This window comes from Hypanus sabinus, chromosome 7 (assembly GCF_030144855.1).
Source record: "Hypanus sabinus isolate sHypSab1 chromosome 7, sHypSab1.hap1, whole genome shotgun sequence".
In the NCBI taxonomy this organism is placed as follows: Eukaryota; Metazoa; Chordata; class Chondrichthyes; order Myliobatiformes; family Dasyatidae; genus Hypanus; species Hypanus sabinus.
The window spans coordinates 8,701,068-8,716,032 of record NC_082712.1 but is presented as its reverse complement, the minus strand read 5'-3'; the positions used below and the strand labels follow the sequence as shown (position 1 = coordinate 8,716,032).

Here is a 14,965-nt window from a genome sequence, read left to right as displayed (position 1 = left end):
TGCACCTGTACTTCTAAGTACCTGTACATATCAAAGATTAGAAGTCAAATTAAATTTATTATCAAAGTACGTATACCTCACCTTATACAACCCTAAGATACATTTTCTTGTAGACATCAAAGAAATGCAAAGAAAAACTGCTCACTGATAAACCCTTTCAAACAACCAATGAGCAAGTAAATAAATACATAAATAATAAATAATAATACTGAGAATGCGAGTTGTAGAGTCCTTGAAAGTGAATTGAGAGAACAGTTCAGTGTTGTGGTGAGTGAAGTTATCCCTTCTGATTCAGGAGCTTGATGGTTGAGGGGTAATAACTGTTCCTGAACCTGGTGGCATGGGCCCAGAGGCTCCTGTGGCAGCAGTGAGAAGAGGGCATGGTCTGGATGTTGGAGGTCATTGGTGATGGGTGCTGCTTTCCTGCAACAGTGCTCTGTGTAGTTGTGACTTTGATCTATTTAATATATACAATGAAGCTTCAAATACATTCTACATTACCTATTTTTTAAATAAATTCAATATAATACAGTTAGAAACATAGAAAACCTACAGCACGATACAGGCCCATAGGCCCACAAAGTTGTGCTGAACATGTCCCTAGAGCTGTTAAAGTAAACTCTATGTACATCAGCTGTGTTACGTGACGGACTCTAATCAATACCCTGAGCTGTGACAAAGTCCAACAGTGGTTTTATTGTTGGAACGTCTCAATAATTATTTTGATGTTGCTTGAGTCTAACTAAAGTGGCAACATTCCCTCTAACTTTGTTTACAGCTGTGTGGACCTACCATTCCTCTTAGCAGGAAAAATTGACACAGCCTGAAAACAGCGCGACACTTAATAAACAATAAACCGCGGGTCTGTAACATGAGATACCGACTTCCATTATGTGTTTATTGTTACAATTTGTAACAGTGTGATCACTTGAAACACAGACAACGTAAGCATGCTGAAGCTCTAAAATGTTTCAAAGTAAATGTTGCGATACGTTTATTATTGAGAAAATTTATCGATTATATTCATGAACACGTATTTAAACACAGGGTATTTGCAATTATATGAACATAGATTTCAAAATTAAGTTAGCATTATTTCAAAATTATATTAACATTATATAAAAGAAAATTCCAATTGCACGGCAACAAAGGCTATGTGTGTGGGAGCGTTTCAGTTACTGTGCGGCCGTGCACCCACGCAGAATCAACAGAATAGTGCTGATTAGGAGCACTGAATTATATTTTCACAAGGAGAAAGCATCTATCATTTCTTCGGGACACCCATTCATATTTAAGGTCTAATTTGCTGCGATTATTTACTTATTTAGTGATCCAGCATGCAGTTGACCCTTCCGACCCTTCAAGTAACACCACACCAGCAACTCCTGACAAATCTGATTAATCCTGGACTGAGCACAGGACAATTTAAAAGAAAATCTGCAGACGCTGGAGATCCAAGCAATGTGCACAAGATGCTGGAGGACTGGTGAAGTGACTTGGCCTGAAACATCAACTGTTTACTCTTTTCCATAGATGCTGCCTGGCCCACTGAGTTCCTCCAGCATTTTGTGTGTGTTGCACAGGACAATTTTCATTGACCAGTTAACGTATCCGGTACATCTTTGGACTGTGGGAGGAAACCAGAGCATCCAGAGGAAAACCCACACATTCCACAGGGAGGACGTACAGAGACTCCTTACAGAACAGCACTGGAATTGAACTCTGAACTCTGGAACGCCCTGAGATGCAACAGTGTCGCACTAACTGTGTCACCCATTACCATGGCAATTATGTTGTCAAGGAATTTGTTCACCATCTTACAACACAAATGAGATAAATGACAAGTTTGTATGTTTTAGTTGGAAGTTAAATACCAGCCTTAACTCAGGGGAGAACCCTCTCTGAATCAGGTTTAATATCCCTGACACACATTGTGAAATGTGTTGTTTTTAGCAGCAGTACAGTGCAATACACAAAAATTACTATGAGTTGCAATAAAAAAATTAAATAGTCCAATGAATAAATAAATAAATAACCCTCTAGAAATAGTGCTATGGGATCATTTATGTTCCCATAAAACAGATGAGATTTCATTTTAAAAAAATCACTCCCTCAGTCATGTACAATAATTGGTACTTGCTACATCTATTATTGTAACATGTACAAAAGTACAGTGAAAAACTTATGCATGCTATCCATACAGATTATTTCAAAACAGAAGAACATCAAGGTATACTCTGTGGCCACTTTATTAGGTACACCTGCATATTTGCTGGTTCATACATATATCATACTCATGCGGCAGTAACTCCATGCATTAAAGTATGTAGGCATGGTCAAGAGATTCAGTTGTTGTTCAGACCAGACATCAGAATGGGGAAGAAATGTGTGGATCTTAGATACACTTTTGTATCTTCTGCCTGATGGGAGGCAGAGGAGTAACCATATAACCATATAGCAATTACAGCATGGAAACAGGCCATCTCAGCCCTTCTAGTTCGTGCTGAATGCTTACTCTCACCTAGTCTCACTGACCTGCACTCAGCCCATAACCCTCCATTCCTTTACTGTCCGTGTACCTATCCATTTTTTTTAATGACAATACCGAACCTGCCTCTACCACTTCTACCTGAAGCTTGTTCCACACAGATACCACTCTCTGAGTAAAGAAGTTACTCATGAAGTTCCCCCTCATGTTACCCCTAAACTTTTCCCCTTAACTTTCAACTCATGTCCTCTTGTTTGAATCTCCCTTACTCTCGATGAAAAAAGCCTATCCACGTCAACTCGATCTATCCCCCTCATAATTTTAAATACCTCTATCAAGTCCCCCCTCAACCTTCTACGCTCCAAAGAATAAAGACCTAACTTGTTCAAACTTTCTCTGTAACTTAGTTGCTGAAACCAGGTAACATTCTAGTAAATCTCCTCTGTTCCCTTCCGTGCGGAACCTTGTCAAAGGCCTTACTGAAGTCCATGTAGACAATATCCACTGCTTTACCCTCGTCAACTTTCCTAGTAACCTCTTCAAAAAATTCAATAAGATTTGTCAAACATGACCTTCCACGCATAAATCCATGTTGACTGCTCCTAACCAGACTCTGTCTATCCAGATAATTATTTATACCATCTCTAAGAATACTTTCCATTAATTTACCCACCACTGACATCAAACTTACAGGCTGATAATTGCTAGGTTTACTCTTAGAACCCTTTTTAAACAATGGAACCACATGAGCAATACACCAATCCTCCGGCACCATCCCCGTATTTAATGACATTTGAAATATTTCTGTCCGAGCCCCTGCTATTTCTACACTAACTTCCCTCAAGGTCCCAGGGAATATTCTGTCAGGACCCAGAGACTTATCCACTTTTATATTCTTTAATATACTTCCAGTACTTCCTCTTCTTTAATCATCATGGTTTCCATAACTATCCTACTTGTTTCCCTTACCTTACACAATTCAATTTCCTTCTCCTCAGTGAATACTGAAGAAAAGAAATAGTTCAAAATCTCCCCCATCTCTTTTGGATCCATACACAGCTGTCCACTCTGATTCTCTAAGGGACCAATTTTATCCCTCACTATCCTTTTGCTATTAATATAACTTTAGAAATCATTTGGATTTATTTTCACCTTACTTGCCAAAGCAACCTCATATCTTCTTTTAGCTTTTCTAATTTCTTTCTTAAGATTCTTCTTACATTCTTTATATTCCTCAAGCACCTCATTTACTCCATGCTGCCTATATTTATTGTAGCTATCTCTCTTTTACCGAACCAAGTTTCCAATATCTATTGAATACTATGGCTCTCTCAAACTTTTAACCTAACAGGAACATAAAGTTTCGGTACCCTCAAAATTTTACCTTTAAATGATCTCCATTTCTCTATTACATCCTTCCCAAAAAACAAATTGTCCCAATCCACTCCTTCTAAATCTTTTCGCATCTCCTCAAAGTTAGCCTTTCTCCAATCAAAAATCTAAACCCTGGGTCCAGTCCTATCCTTCTCCATAATTATATTGTGATCACTGGACCCGAAGTGTTCCCCAATACATACCTCCATCACCTGACCCATTTCATTCCCTAACAGAAGATCCAACACTGCCCCTTCTCTAGTTGGTACCTCTATGTATTGCTGCAAAAAACAATCCTGCACACATTTTACAAACTCCAAACCATCCAGCCCTTATACAGAATGGGCTTCCCAGTCTATGTGTGGAAAATTAAAATCTCCCACAATCACAACCCTGTGCTTACTACAAATATCTGCTACCTCCTTACAAGTTTGCTCCTCCAATTCTCGCTCCCCATTAAGTGGTCTATAATACACCCCTATAAGTGTTACTACACCTTTCCCATTCCTCAATTCCACCCAAACAGCCTCCCTAGACAAGCCCTCTAATCTATCCTGTCAAAGCACCACTGTAATATTTTCTCTGACAAGCAATGCAACACCTCCCCCTCTTGTCCCTCCGATTCTGTCACACCTGAAGCAACGAAATCCAATATTTAGTTGCCAATCACACCCCTCCTGCAACCATACTTCACTAATAGCTACAACATTGTATTTCCAGGTATCAATCCATGCTTTAAGCTCATCCACCTTTCTTACAATGCTCCTAGTATTAAAATAGATGCATTTAAGAAACTTTCCACCTCTTACTCTCTGTTTATCCCTAACAGTGCAAACAACTTTATTATCTTTTTCTTTCTTCTCCCTTACATCTTTGGTCTGAGCGCTCCCCTTCTCTATCACCTGCCTATCCTCCCTCACACACAGTCTACTAGCTTTCTCTATTTGTGAACTAAACTCCTCTCCCCTAGTCTCTTCAAATTGATTCCCAATCCCCAAACATTCTAGTTTAAAGTCTCCCAAGTAGCCTTAGCAAATTTCCCTGCCAGGATATTGGTCCCTCTAGGATTCAAGTGTAACCTGTCCTTTTGTACAGGTCACACCTGTCCCAGAAGATGTCCCAATGATCCAGAAACTTGAATCCCTGCCCCCTGCTCCAATCCCTCAGCCACGCATTTATCCTCCATCTCATTCCATTCCTACTCTCACTGTCACGTGGCACAGGCAGTAATCCCGAGATTACTACCTTTGCTGTCCTTCTTCTCAACTCCCTTCTCCCTAACTCAACTTCCGTAACTCCCTATATTCTCCTTTCGGGACCTCTTCCCTTTTCCTACCTATGTCATTGGTACCACGACCTCTGGCTCCTCACCCTCCTACTTCAGGATATCATGGACGCGATCATAAACATCCCAGACCCTGGCACGAGGGAGGCAAACTACCATCCGGGTCTCCTGATCGCGTCCACAGAATCGCCTATCTGACCCCCTAACTATCCAGTCCCCTATTACTACTGCCTTCCTCTTCCTTTCCCTACCCTTCTGAGCTGCAGGGCCAGACTCTGTGCCGGAGGCACAGCCACTGAAGCTCCCCCCAGGTAGGCTGTCCCCCCCCCCACCCCAACAGTACTCAAACAGGAGTACTTATTGTCAAGGGGTACAGCCACTGAGGTACTCTCTAGTACCTGACTCTTCCCCTTCCCTCTCCTAACCGTGACCCACCTGTCTGCTTCCCATGGCCCCTGTGTGACCACCTGCCTGTAACTCCTCTTTATCAACTCCTCACTCTCCCTGACCAGACAAAGGTCATCAAGCTGCAATTCCAGTTCCCTAACATGGTTCCTTAGGAGCTGCAGCTCAGCGTACCTGGCGCAGATATGGACATCCGGGAGGCTAGGAGACTCCAGGACCTCCCACATCTGACACCAAGAACAACAAGCTGCCCTCACACTCATACTTCCCCCTTTCCTCAAATAACAGGAAAAACTGAAACCTAAACCCACCTTGCCTCGCCCGTTTCCGCCTAAGCCCGTTGAACCCAAGCCCTTAAGCCTTCACTCTGCTCCTGGCTCACTCCGCTCCCCGCAAAACGATGCTGCTCGCTGTATAAGGCTGTGTTCCTTTCAAATCTTCCCCGCTTCACTGCCCGACGTCACACGCCTGCGCAGTCCCGCCTCTCTTAAATCCGATGAGAAGAAGAAAAAATCAAAATGGCTCCCGCCGCACTCCCACTCTGATTCCCAGGCTTCCTTCTGCAAATTCTCCAAAGTAGAGAATATCTGGGCTGGGAGAGGTCCTTGATTATGTTTTCTGCTTTCCTGAGGCAGCAGGAAATGTAGGCAGACTCCATGGAGAGGAGTCTACTTCTTGTGACAGCCGTGTTCAGAACTCCCTGCAATTCCCCGCAGTCTTGGGCCGAATAGTGGCCATTTCCGGCTGTGATGTATTCAGACAGTCTGCTTTCTATGATGTCTTTCTGAAAGTTGGGCAGTAAATCCCTTTTGACTGAAATCATAGGGTATTAACATTTCCACAAGGGATTCAACAGACACTGGAAATCTTGAGCAACATACACAAAATGCTGGAGGAACTCAGCAGGTCTGGCAGCACCTATAGAGGGGAATAAACAATCAAAGATTGTTTGAGTGGTGTGGAAGGAAAGTGAGCATTTAAAAAGGATGAATGGGTTATATTTCCACATCACCAGCTTCAAGAACAGTCATTATGCCTCAACTATCAGGCTCCTGAACCAGAGGGGATAACTTCACTCATCCCAACACTGAACTGATTCCACAAGCTATGGACTCACTTTCAAGGACTCAACAACTCATGTTCCCAATATTAGTTATTTATTATTTTGTTTTTGTTTTTATATTTCTTTAACTGGTTGCATTTGACACATTGGTTGTGTGTAATTTTTCATATATTCTACTTTAATTCTTTGTATTGACTGTGAATGCTCACAAGTAAATGAGTCTCAGAATTTTATATGGTGACATATATGTACTTTGATAATAAATTTACTTTGAACTTTGAAAAGAGAAAAGTTAGATTCAGCATGGAAGGAGTGAATTGACCATGCCAGTAAATCATATCTGCACAACTTTTCACCAGCAGTTTGTACGTTCTCCCCGTGACCACGTGAGTTTCCTCCCGCATCCCAGAGTCTCACGGGTTAGGCTTAGTAAGCTGTGGGCATGCTACATTGGTGCTGGAAGCTACCGACTGCCTCCAGCACATCCTTGGGACTGACTGTGTTGGTCCTTGAGGCAAATGACGCACTTCACTTTATTTAACAAATAAAGCTAATCTTCACGTCAGACAGTATCAATGGAAAAGCGTAGAGAATCAATACTTCTGGCCTAAACCCTTCATCAGGGTCCAGCATCTGGATTTCCAGCATCTGTAGAATCTCTTGTGCTTATAAAGCTAATCTTTAAATCTTTAGATCTTTGCATAGACTTCATTCTGAAGCAAGCTTTTCTTGGTTTAAGGAAGGATTGGGTGCAATGTTTATCTTCACAGCCTAGAACACAGTAATTTAGCAAAACAGGTTATCAGATTGCTGTGGAATTAGTTCAGCTTTAAATACAGTGATATCACTGAGCAACTATATAAAGGACCAGTTTGATTTACCCAGGGTCAAAGTTGAATAAGACCATCATTTTTTTTTGAGGGAAAGACTTTTTTCTGTAACTTGCTATAAAATATTTGATATTTCCTTATGATTTCACCCAATGCTCTACAATTTGTGGAAACAAGTCTCTTGGTCCTGTCTGCCTGCATGTTCTCCTGCTGACTGTGAAGGCAAGTGCAATGTTTGCATTCATTTCAAGAGGACTGGAATATAAAAGCAAGGATCTAATGCTGTGACTTAATAAATCAGACCACTTTTGGAGTATTGTGAGCAGTTTTGGGCCCCAAATCGAAGAAAAAGTGTGTTGGCATTGGAGATGGTCCAGAGGAGGTTTACATGAATCATCCCGGGAATGAATGGGACAATGTATTAGGAGCATTTGATGGCTCTGGGCCTGTACTCGCTGAGGTTTAGGAAAGTGAGGTGCCATCTCATTGAAAAGTACAGAATATTGAAAGGCCTAGATAGAATGGAAATGTTTTCTTATGGAGAGTTTGGGCCAGAGGGCACAGGCTCGGAATAAAAGGATATCCCTTTAGAACAGATATGAGGAGAAATTTCTTTAACCAGAGGGTTTTGAATCTGTGGAATTCATTGCCACGGATGGCTGTGGAGGCCACATCATTGGGAATATTTAAAGAAGAGGTTGATAGATTCTTGATTAGTAAGAGTCAAAAGTGATGAGGAGGAAGGAGGAGGATGGGGTTGAGACGGAATATAAATCACCCATGATCGAATTGCAGTGCAGATTCCCTGGGATGAATGGCCTAATTCTTCTCCAATGTCTTACAGTCAGATGAAATGTGTGGAACTCATTGTCACAGATGGCTGTGGAGGCCACGTCATTGGGTATAGTTCAAGCGGAGTTTGATAGATTCTTGGTTAATAAGGGCATCATGTTACGGGGAGAAGGCCGTCATGTAAATGTGCTCAATATTTGATGCATGTAAATGTGTTCAATGGAAGCCATGTTATTGAACCACAGCCAGCAGGTCATGACCTTTTGGATGAGATGTCTTTACTGGAGTTACGAGAGCGCTTGGGCTTACTGAAGGAGGCTCAGGTTAAGGAAGAAGAGGAGAAACGAGACCGGATTATTAATGAAAGACAAGAAAAGGAGCAGCTCCTTCTGGATAAACTGGAACAGATCTCCTTGAACAGAGAAGCCCTGAGCAAACAAGCAGCTTTCAGGCACAGGTATGTGTGTTCAAATCCATGTCCAGGTTTAGAACATAGAACATCACAGCACAGGACAGGACAGGCCCTTCAGCCCAAATGTTGTGCCAACTTTTTAACTTACTCTAAGATTAATCTAGCCTTTATCCCACCAATTTTCTTTCATATTTTAATTTTAGGTTGGCTCAGCCTGAAGGGCCAGATGGGGCCTTTCCACACTATATGTCAATCAATCAATAATTAAATAAATACTTTATGTATTTGCAATGTACTGCTGCTGCAAAATAACAAATTTCACAACACGTGCCAGTGATAATAAACCTGATTTTGATTCTAATTCTTTTTGTTAAACACAGAGAGGAGGAGTTGAAGAAACTCAAGTTGTCCAAACTTATCTCAGGTAACCAGCAGTTAGTTGAACTTCGGAATAAACTGGAAGAAACGAAAAAGGAACATCGTCAATTGATAAAAATGCACAAGGAGAAGACAAAGGAAAATCTGCAAAGAGTTCAAGGCCCCAGGGCTTCAGAGAGGGTATGCACATTACTGTGATTCTCTACAAATAACCACAGGCAAGGGATTTGTTCAGAAGTTTAATTGTAACATCTTTTTTGAAATTCAGGACACCGAAGGGTGAAGAGAGATCTCATGTTTTAAGCCCAGATTCGGTAGAAGCAAAAATTTGACATTTTATAAAGATTCAAAACTTTCTTGTTCCTTCCCTTAAGATCGTGAAGAATTCCATGAGCTTTTTTTCCCCATTCTTCTCAATCCTTGCTGCCTTCAGCTATACATGAGTTTTGGAGAGTTCCTAATTCATTAACTTGCCTGTGCCTATCCTCCTAGCTGATGGGTGTCAGCTCACCCCATGTCCAATTTATCACCTCCTTCCCACGCAGAGGTAATTGTTAAGTCACTATTGTGCTTTCTTGGATTTTTTTCCCAAGGTATTTTTCTTGCTACTTAGTTTCCTTCAAAAGTTTCAGGACCACATGGGAGTAGGCGAGTTTTAGCCTCCTGGCCTTGATCTGGCTGTCAGATATAAAATGATGACTGTGGCATAAATCCAGAAAGGGACATAGAATCACAGAGTACTCAAGCACAGAAACAGACCCTTTGGCCCATCTAGTCTGTGCCAAACTATTATTCGGCCTAGTCCCATCAACACACACCTGCATGATAGCCCTCCATTCCCCTCCCATCCATGTACCCAATTTCTCTCGTGTTGCAATTGAACCCACATTCACCACTTGTGTTGGCGACTCGTTCCACACTCTTACCACCCTCTGAATAAAGAGGTTCCCCTCAAGTTCCCCAAACTGTGACCTGTAGTCTGACCCAATCTCAGTGGAAAAAGTCTGCTTGCATTTACCCCATTTATAGCCCTCATAATTCTGTATACCTCGATCAAATCTCTGCTATGCACCAGGGAAAATATTCCTAACAGATTTAACCTTTCCCTATAATTCAGGTCACTGCATCCTGGCAACATCCCAGTAATTCCCTGCATTCTTTCAATCTTATTGATATGTGCCTGCCAAATTCCCAGATTAATACAATTCTATTTTGTACATTTTTTTTAAAAAATAAAAGCAATTGAAATCACAGACAAACTGTGTGCTATTGTCACACACACAAAATGCTGGAGGAACTCAGCAGGCCAGGCAGCATCAACGGGGAAAAAAAGTACAGTGGACATTTTGGGCCAAATCCCTTCAGCAGGACTGCTATTGTCACCTATTTAGCACCTTTAAGACCAGTGTGACATCATCTACCAGCACTGCACATTATCTGTAGCACAGCAATTAGCCCAATTGTCTCACAGCGCCAGCAATGATCGATCAGGGTTCAGTTCCTGTCTGTTCTCCCCGTGGTCACATGGGTCTCCTCCCACAGTCCAAAGACATGCAGCACCAGTGAGAAGGTTAACTGGTCATTGTAAATTGTCCTGTGATCAGCCTAGGGTTTTTGTGTCGTGGTTAGCACATTGCTTTACAATGCCAGCGATCGCTGTTTGAGGTTCAATTCCCTCCCGCTGTCTGCAAGGAGTTTGTGCATTCCCCCTGTGACTGCATGGGTTTCCTCTGGGTGCTCCAGTTTCCTCCCACAGTCCACAGATGTACAGATTAGGGTTAGTAAGTTGTGCACATGAGAATCATGTCAACACTTGCGAGCAGTCCCCAGCACATCTTCGAACTACGTTGAGCATTGACTCAAATGATGCAGTTTACTGTATGATTTGATATTATGATGTATATTTACAATGATGAAATGCTTAGAGAGGTTGGTCATGACTAGACTGAACTCTTCCCTCAGCAAGGACCTGGACCCATTTCAATTTGACTATTGCCACAACAGGTCAATAGCAGATGCAGTCTCAATAGCATTTCATACAGCCTTAGAACACCTGGACAATACAAACACCTATGTCAGGATGCTGTTCAGTAACGATAGCTCAGCATTTAATACCATCATTCCCACAATCCTGATTCAGAAGTTGCCAAATCTGGGCCTCTGTACCTCCCTCTGCAATTGGATCCTCAACTTCCTAACCAGAAGACCACAATCTGTGTGGATTGGTGATAATATCCTCTCCTCGCTGACGATCAACACTGGTGCACCTCAGGGGTGTGTGCTTAGCCCACTGCTCTACTCTCTATATACACATGACTGTGTAGCTAGGCATAGCTCAAAAAACATCTATATATTTGCTGATAATGCAACCATTGTTGGTAGAGTCTCAGATGGAGATGAGAGGGCGTACAGGAGTGAGATATACCAACTATTGGAGTGGTGTTGCAGCAACAACCGTGCACTCAACGTCAGTAAGACAGAAGAGCTGATTGTAGACTTCAGGAAGGGTAAGACGAAGGAACACATACCAATCCCCATAAAGGGATCAGAAGTGGAGAGAGTGAGCAGCTTCAAGTTCCTTGGTGTCAAGATCTCAGAGGATCTAACCTTGTCCCAACATATAGATGTAGCTAAAGAAGGCAAGACAGCGACTGTACTTTGTTAGGAGTTTGAAGAGATTTGGCATGTCAACAGATACTCTCAAAAACTTCTATAGTTGTACCGTGGAGAGCATTGTGACAGGCTGCATCACTGTCTGGTATTGGGGGAGGGGGGTGCTACTGCACAGGACCGAAAGAGGCGGCAGAGGGTCATAAATTTAGACGGCTCCATCTTGGGTACTAGCTAACAAAGTACCCAGGATATTTTCAAGGAGCGGTGTCTCAGAAAGACAGCGTCCATTATTAAGGACCTCCAGCACCCAGGGCATGCCCTTTTCTCACTGTTACCATTAGGTAAGAGGTACAGAAGCCTGAAGGCACACACTCAGCAATTCAGGAACAGCTTTTTCCCCTCTGCCATCTGATTCATAAATGGACATTGAACCTGTGAACACTACCTCACTTTTTAAATATATATTATTTCTGTTTTTGCACAATTTTAATCTATTCAATATACATATACTGTAATTGATTTATTTATTTCCTCTGTTAACAAATTTTACGATTGATGCACCATCAATAACTCTTGGAGATGGGAGGCGAACGATAGGCTTTTATTAGCAGCAAAACGGAGCACAGCATCTTGGAGACGGGGGGGGGGGGGGGGAGCAGTGCCTCCAATCGCCTTTATACAGGGGTCTGTGGGAGAAGCCACAGGAGCAGTCAGCAGAGGGGCATGTCCAGACAGGTATACATAGTGAACCACAACGACACATGCCGGTAATAATAAACCTGATTCTGATTCCAACAACTAAAGGTAATTGTTTTAAAAAACGTGAACAACCAGAGATTTAAGATCTTTAATCTTTAAGTGTTCACACCAGGAGCTGGGATTGCTTTTAAATCCCAAGTTGCTCATACCTTTGGTCAGGGAAAGCTCATATCCTTTACCACTGGAGCAGATGCAACTGAGGCTGCAGCTTCCACTGAGATGCAAGCCTGTTGCAGACTTCCAGCTGAAATACTGAAAATTCCTCCCCTACTCCCTCTCACAGATGCTGCTTGGTCCACCAAGTTCCTCCAGGCATTCAACGGCACCATCTAGTGTCTGGATTTCACACTGCACATCCTCCATCCAATGTGCTTCACATAAAAATGCCTGGCCACAGAGAGAGTCGTTGTGCAGGAACTTTGAGCTCACTGTAAAGTTGTACCTGGTGTTAGGAGAATCAGGTAGTGTTTGTGGATATGCGAGAGAAAGGGGAGTGAGATTGCTCTGAGACCCAGTGTAGGCTGGGCTGATTGGCTGCTTCCTGTGTTGCGAGGAATGAAATACAAAGCTGTCAAGACTTAAGGGATACTTTTTGATTTAAAATTAAGCAATTTTAATATTAAAAAAGCAAAATTCTAAATGAGAATCATTCAACTTCCTATCACTCATTCACCAGTAGTTCCTTGCAAAACTGCAACATCTCTACCATGGTCTCCACTCAACAAGGGATAATCCCCTTTACATTTTCATTTTGTTTTTATTTGGAGATCTATAATATTTTTGGTTGTTACAGTTGTATTTCTCATTCTCAACACCTCAGAGATTGCGATAGCCACCATGTACATTGACACCATCCTATTTGAGTCTCCCCACATTCCCCTCAACTGGTGGTTTCCATCGATGACAGGAAATCTGTGCAGGAGAGTTTTTAAACTGGAAAAGCCATTGCACAGGGCAGTTTCTCTCTCCTGACCTCAGAAATCTGGGCCTAGTGGTACGAGCAGTCGTCCCAACTGGGGTCTTCCTTGACCTCTTCTGACTCATCATGCCCTTCACTCTCCATGGAGCAATGCAGAACCCAGTCCACCAGAGCTTGCCTCACATGCTCAGACAGGCATGTCCCTGTCTCACCAGGGTATGAGGCTACTCTCATCTGTTTGAGTCCGCCTGTCAAAGCGGAGTACATGCAAACAGCTACTTGAAACCACTGGTGAGAGCTGAGTGTCCAGAGGGGACCAAGGGTGAGTGAGCTGCCCTGGAGTGGACATGACAAGCCCCTTCACCAGAGGCGCTACCTCTCCCCGGACACCCCGTACAACCCACCCCTCAACTGTCTCTGCCTTTTAACACTTCCCTACCCACTTGGGGCAAGTTACAGTCACCAGGTAACTCCTATATCTTACAGTCTGGTTCTATGGTCTAAGAGATCCACTAACAAACCAAAAGGGAATCAGGAGGAATCTGGGATGAAACAGGTCTTGTTTATCTGTTGTTGTTTTGTTGCTTGTTCTGTTCTTCCAAGTGCTGTGGGCTTGCAGTGTTGGCGCTGGAGTGTGTGGCTGCCCTCAGCACATCCTTGGGTGTGTTGGTTGTTAACACAGCAGTGTCCGTGTGGTAAATAAATAATCTGAATCTGCTGACTGTTAACACAAATAACCCATTTCACTGCGTGCTTCAATGTGTATGTCATGTTTAGTAACTTCAAAACAGTAAATTGATTCAAATGAAGATGGGAAACTGAAATGCAGGTCTACTTTGTCCTTAATTTAGTGAGGCCCGATTGCATCATGTGGAGGCATAATGATGTGTGCAGTTAAAGTATTTTTACATATAACCTGTAATTAACTACTTAATTGAACTATATTTATATATATATATATGATTACTCAAATATAACTGAAATATTAAATACACATCAGTACATGTGATCTGAAATCTGAAATGTTTGTAAATAATTCGCTTTAGAGAGCAACTGAAGAACGTTGGTGGCGGAACCTGGAGGACAGCCGCGAACGCAAGGTCCAGCTGCTTAACCTTCGCGCAGAAGTGAGTCCCAAAGCATCCTAGTTACATGGGGTTTTGTGGATTGAGGAGACAGAAGACATTTACCTTAAAAAGTCAAGCCCTGCAAACTAAATCCAATGGTATTTTTAAAGAAGCAAGATTAATTAATTATCTCAAGAAGTAATGATATTCCCAATAAAAGTAATCATGCTTTCAAAAAATTTCTCTCTCATTCTCATGCTTCCTTAAAAAAATTGAATCTATCACCAAACACTTGCAATCATTATTTCACTGGTTTGGCCCTTGGGTTGAGATTCTAATCTTGATGGCATCAGAAAGGATCTGGCGGGCATGGATTGGGGCAGGTTGCTTGGTAAGTAGGAAGTCCTCAAAAAGTGAAATATTGAGAGTACAGAATTTGTGCAAGGCTAACAGGTTCAGGGAACTTTGGTTTTCGAGGGATACTGAGGCCATGTTAATATATTACATATAGGCAGCTAGGATCAAATGAGGAGTGCAAGAAATGAAAGCGAGCTCCTCAGAGTGAAAACAGGTGGGCAAA

At 42.3% G+C, this 14,965-nt stretch overlaps 1 protein-coding gene across 3 annotated transcripts in view; it reads left to right on the top strand.

Moving 5' to 3' along the window:
- The window catches only part of cfap99 (cilia and flagella associated protein 99), a 106,848-nt gene extending 92,230 nt beyond the window's left edge, over positions 1-14,618 (top strand). For all 3 annotated transcript variants that reach the window (XM_059974171.1, XM_059974172.1, XM_059974173.1), the window contains exons 14-16: positions 8,483-8,694; positions 9,030-9,207; positions 14,365-14,618. In XM_059974171.1, coding sequence (XP_059830154.1) covers positions 8,483-8,694; positions 9,030-9,207; positions 14,365-14,466 — 492 coding nt within the window. In that variant the 3' untranslated portion in view covers positions 14,467-14,618. The remainder of the gene's footprint in view (positions 1-8,482; positions 8,695-9,029; positions 9,208-14,364) is intronic.
- The last annotated feature ends 347 nt before the right edge of the window (positions 14,619-14,965 follow it).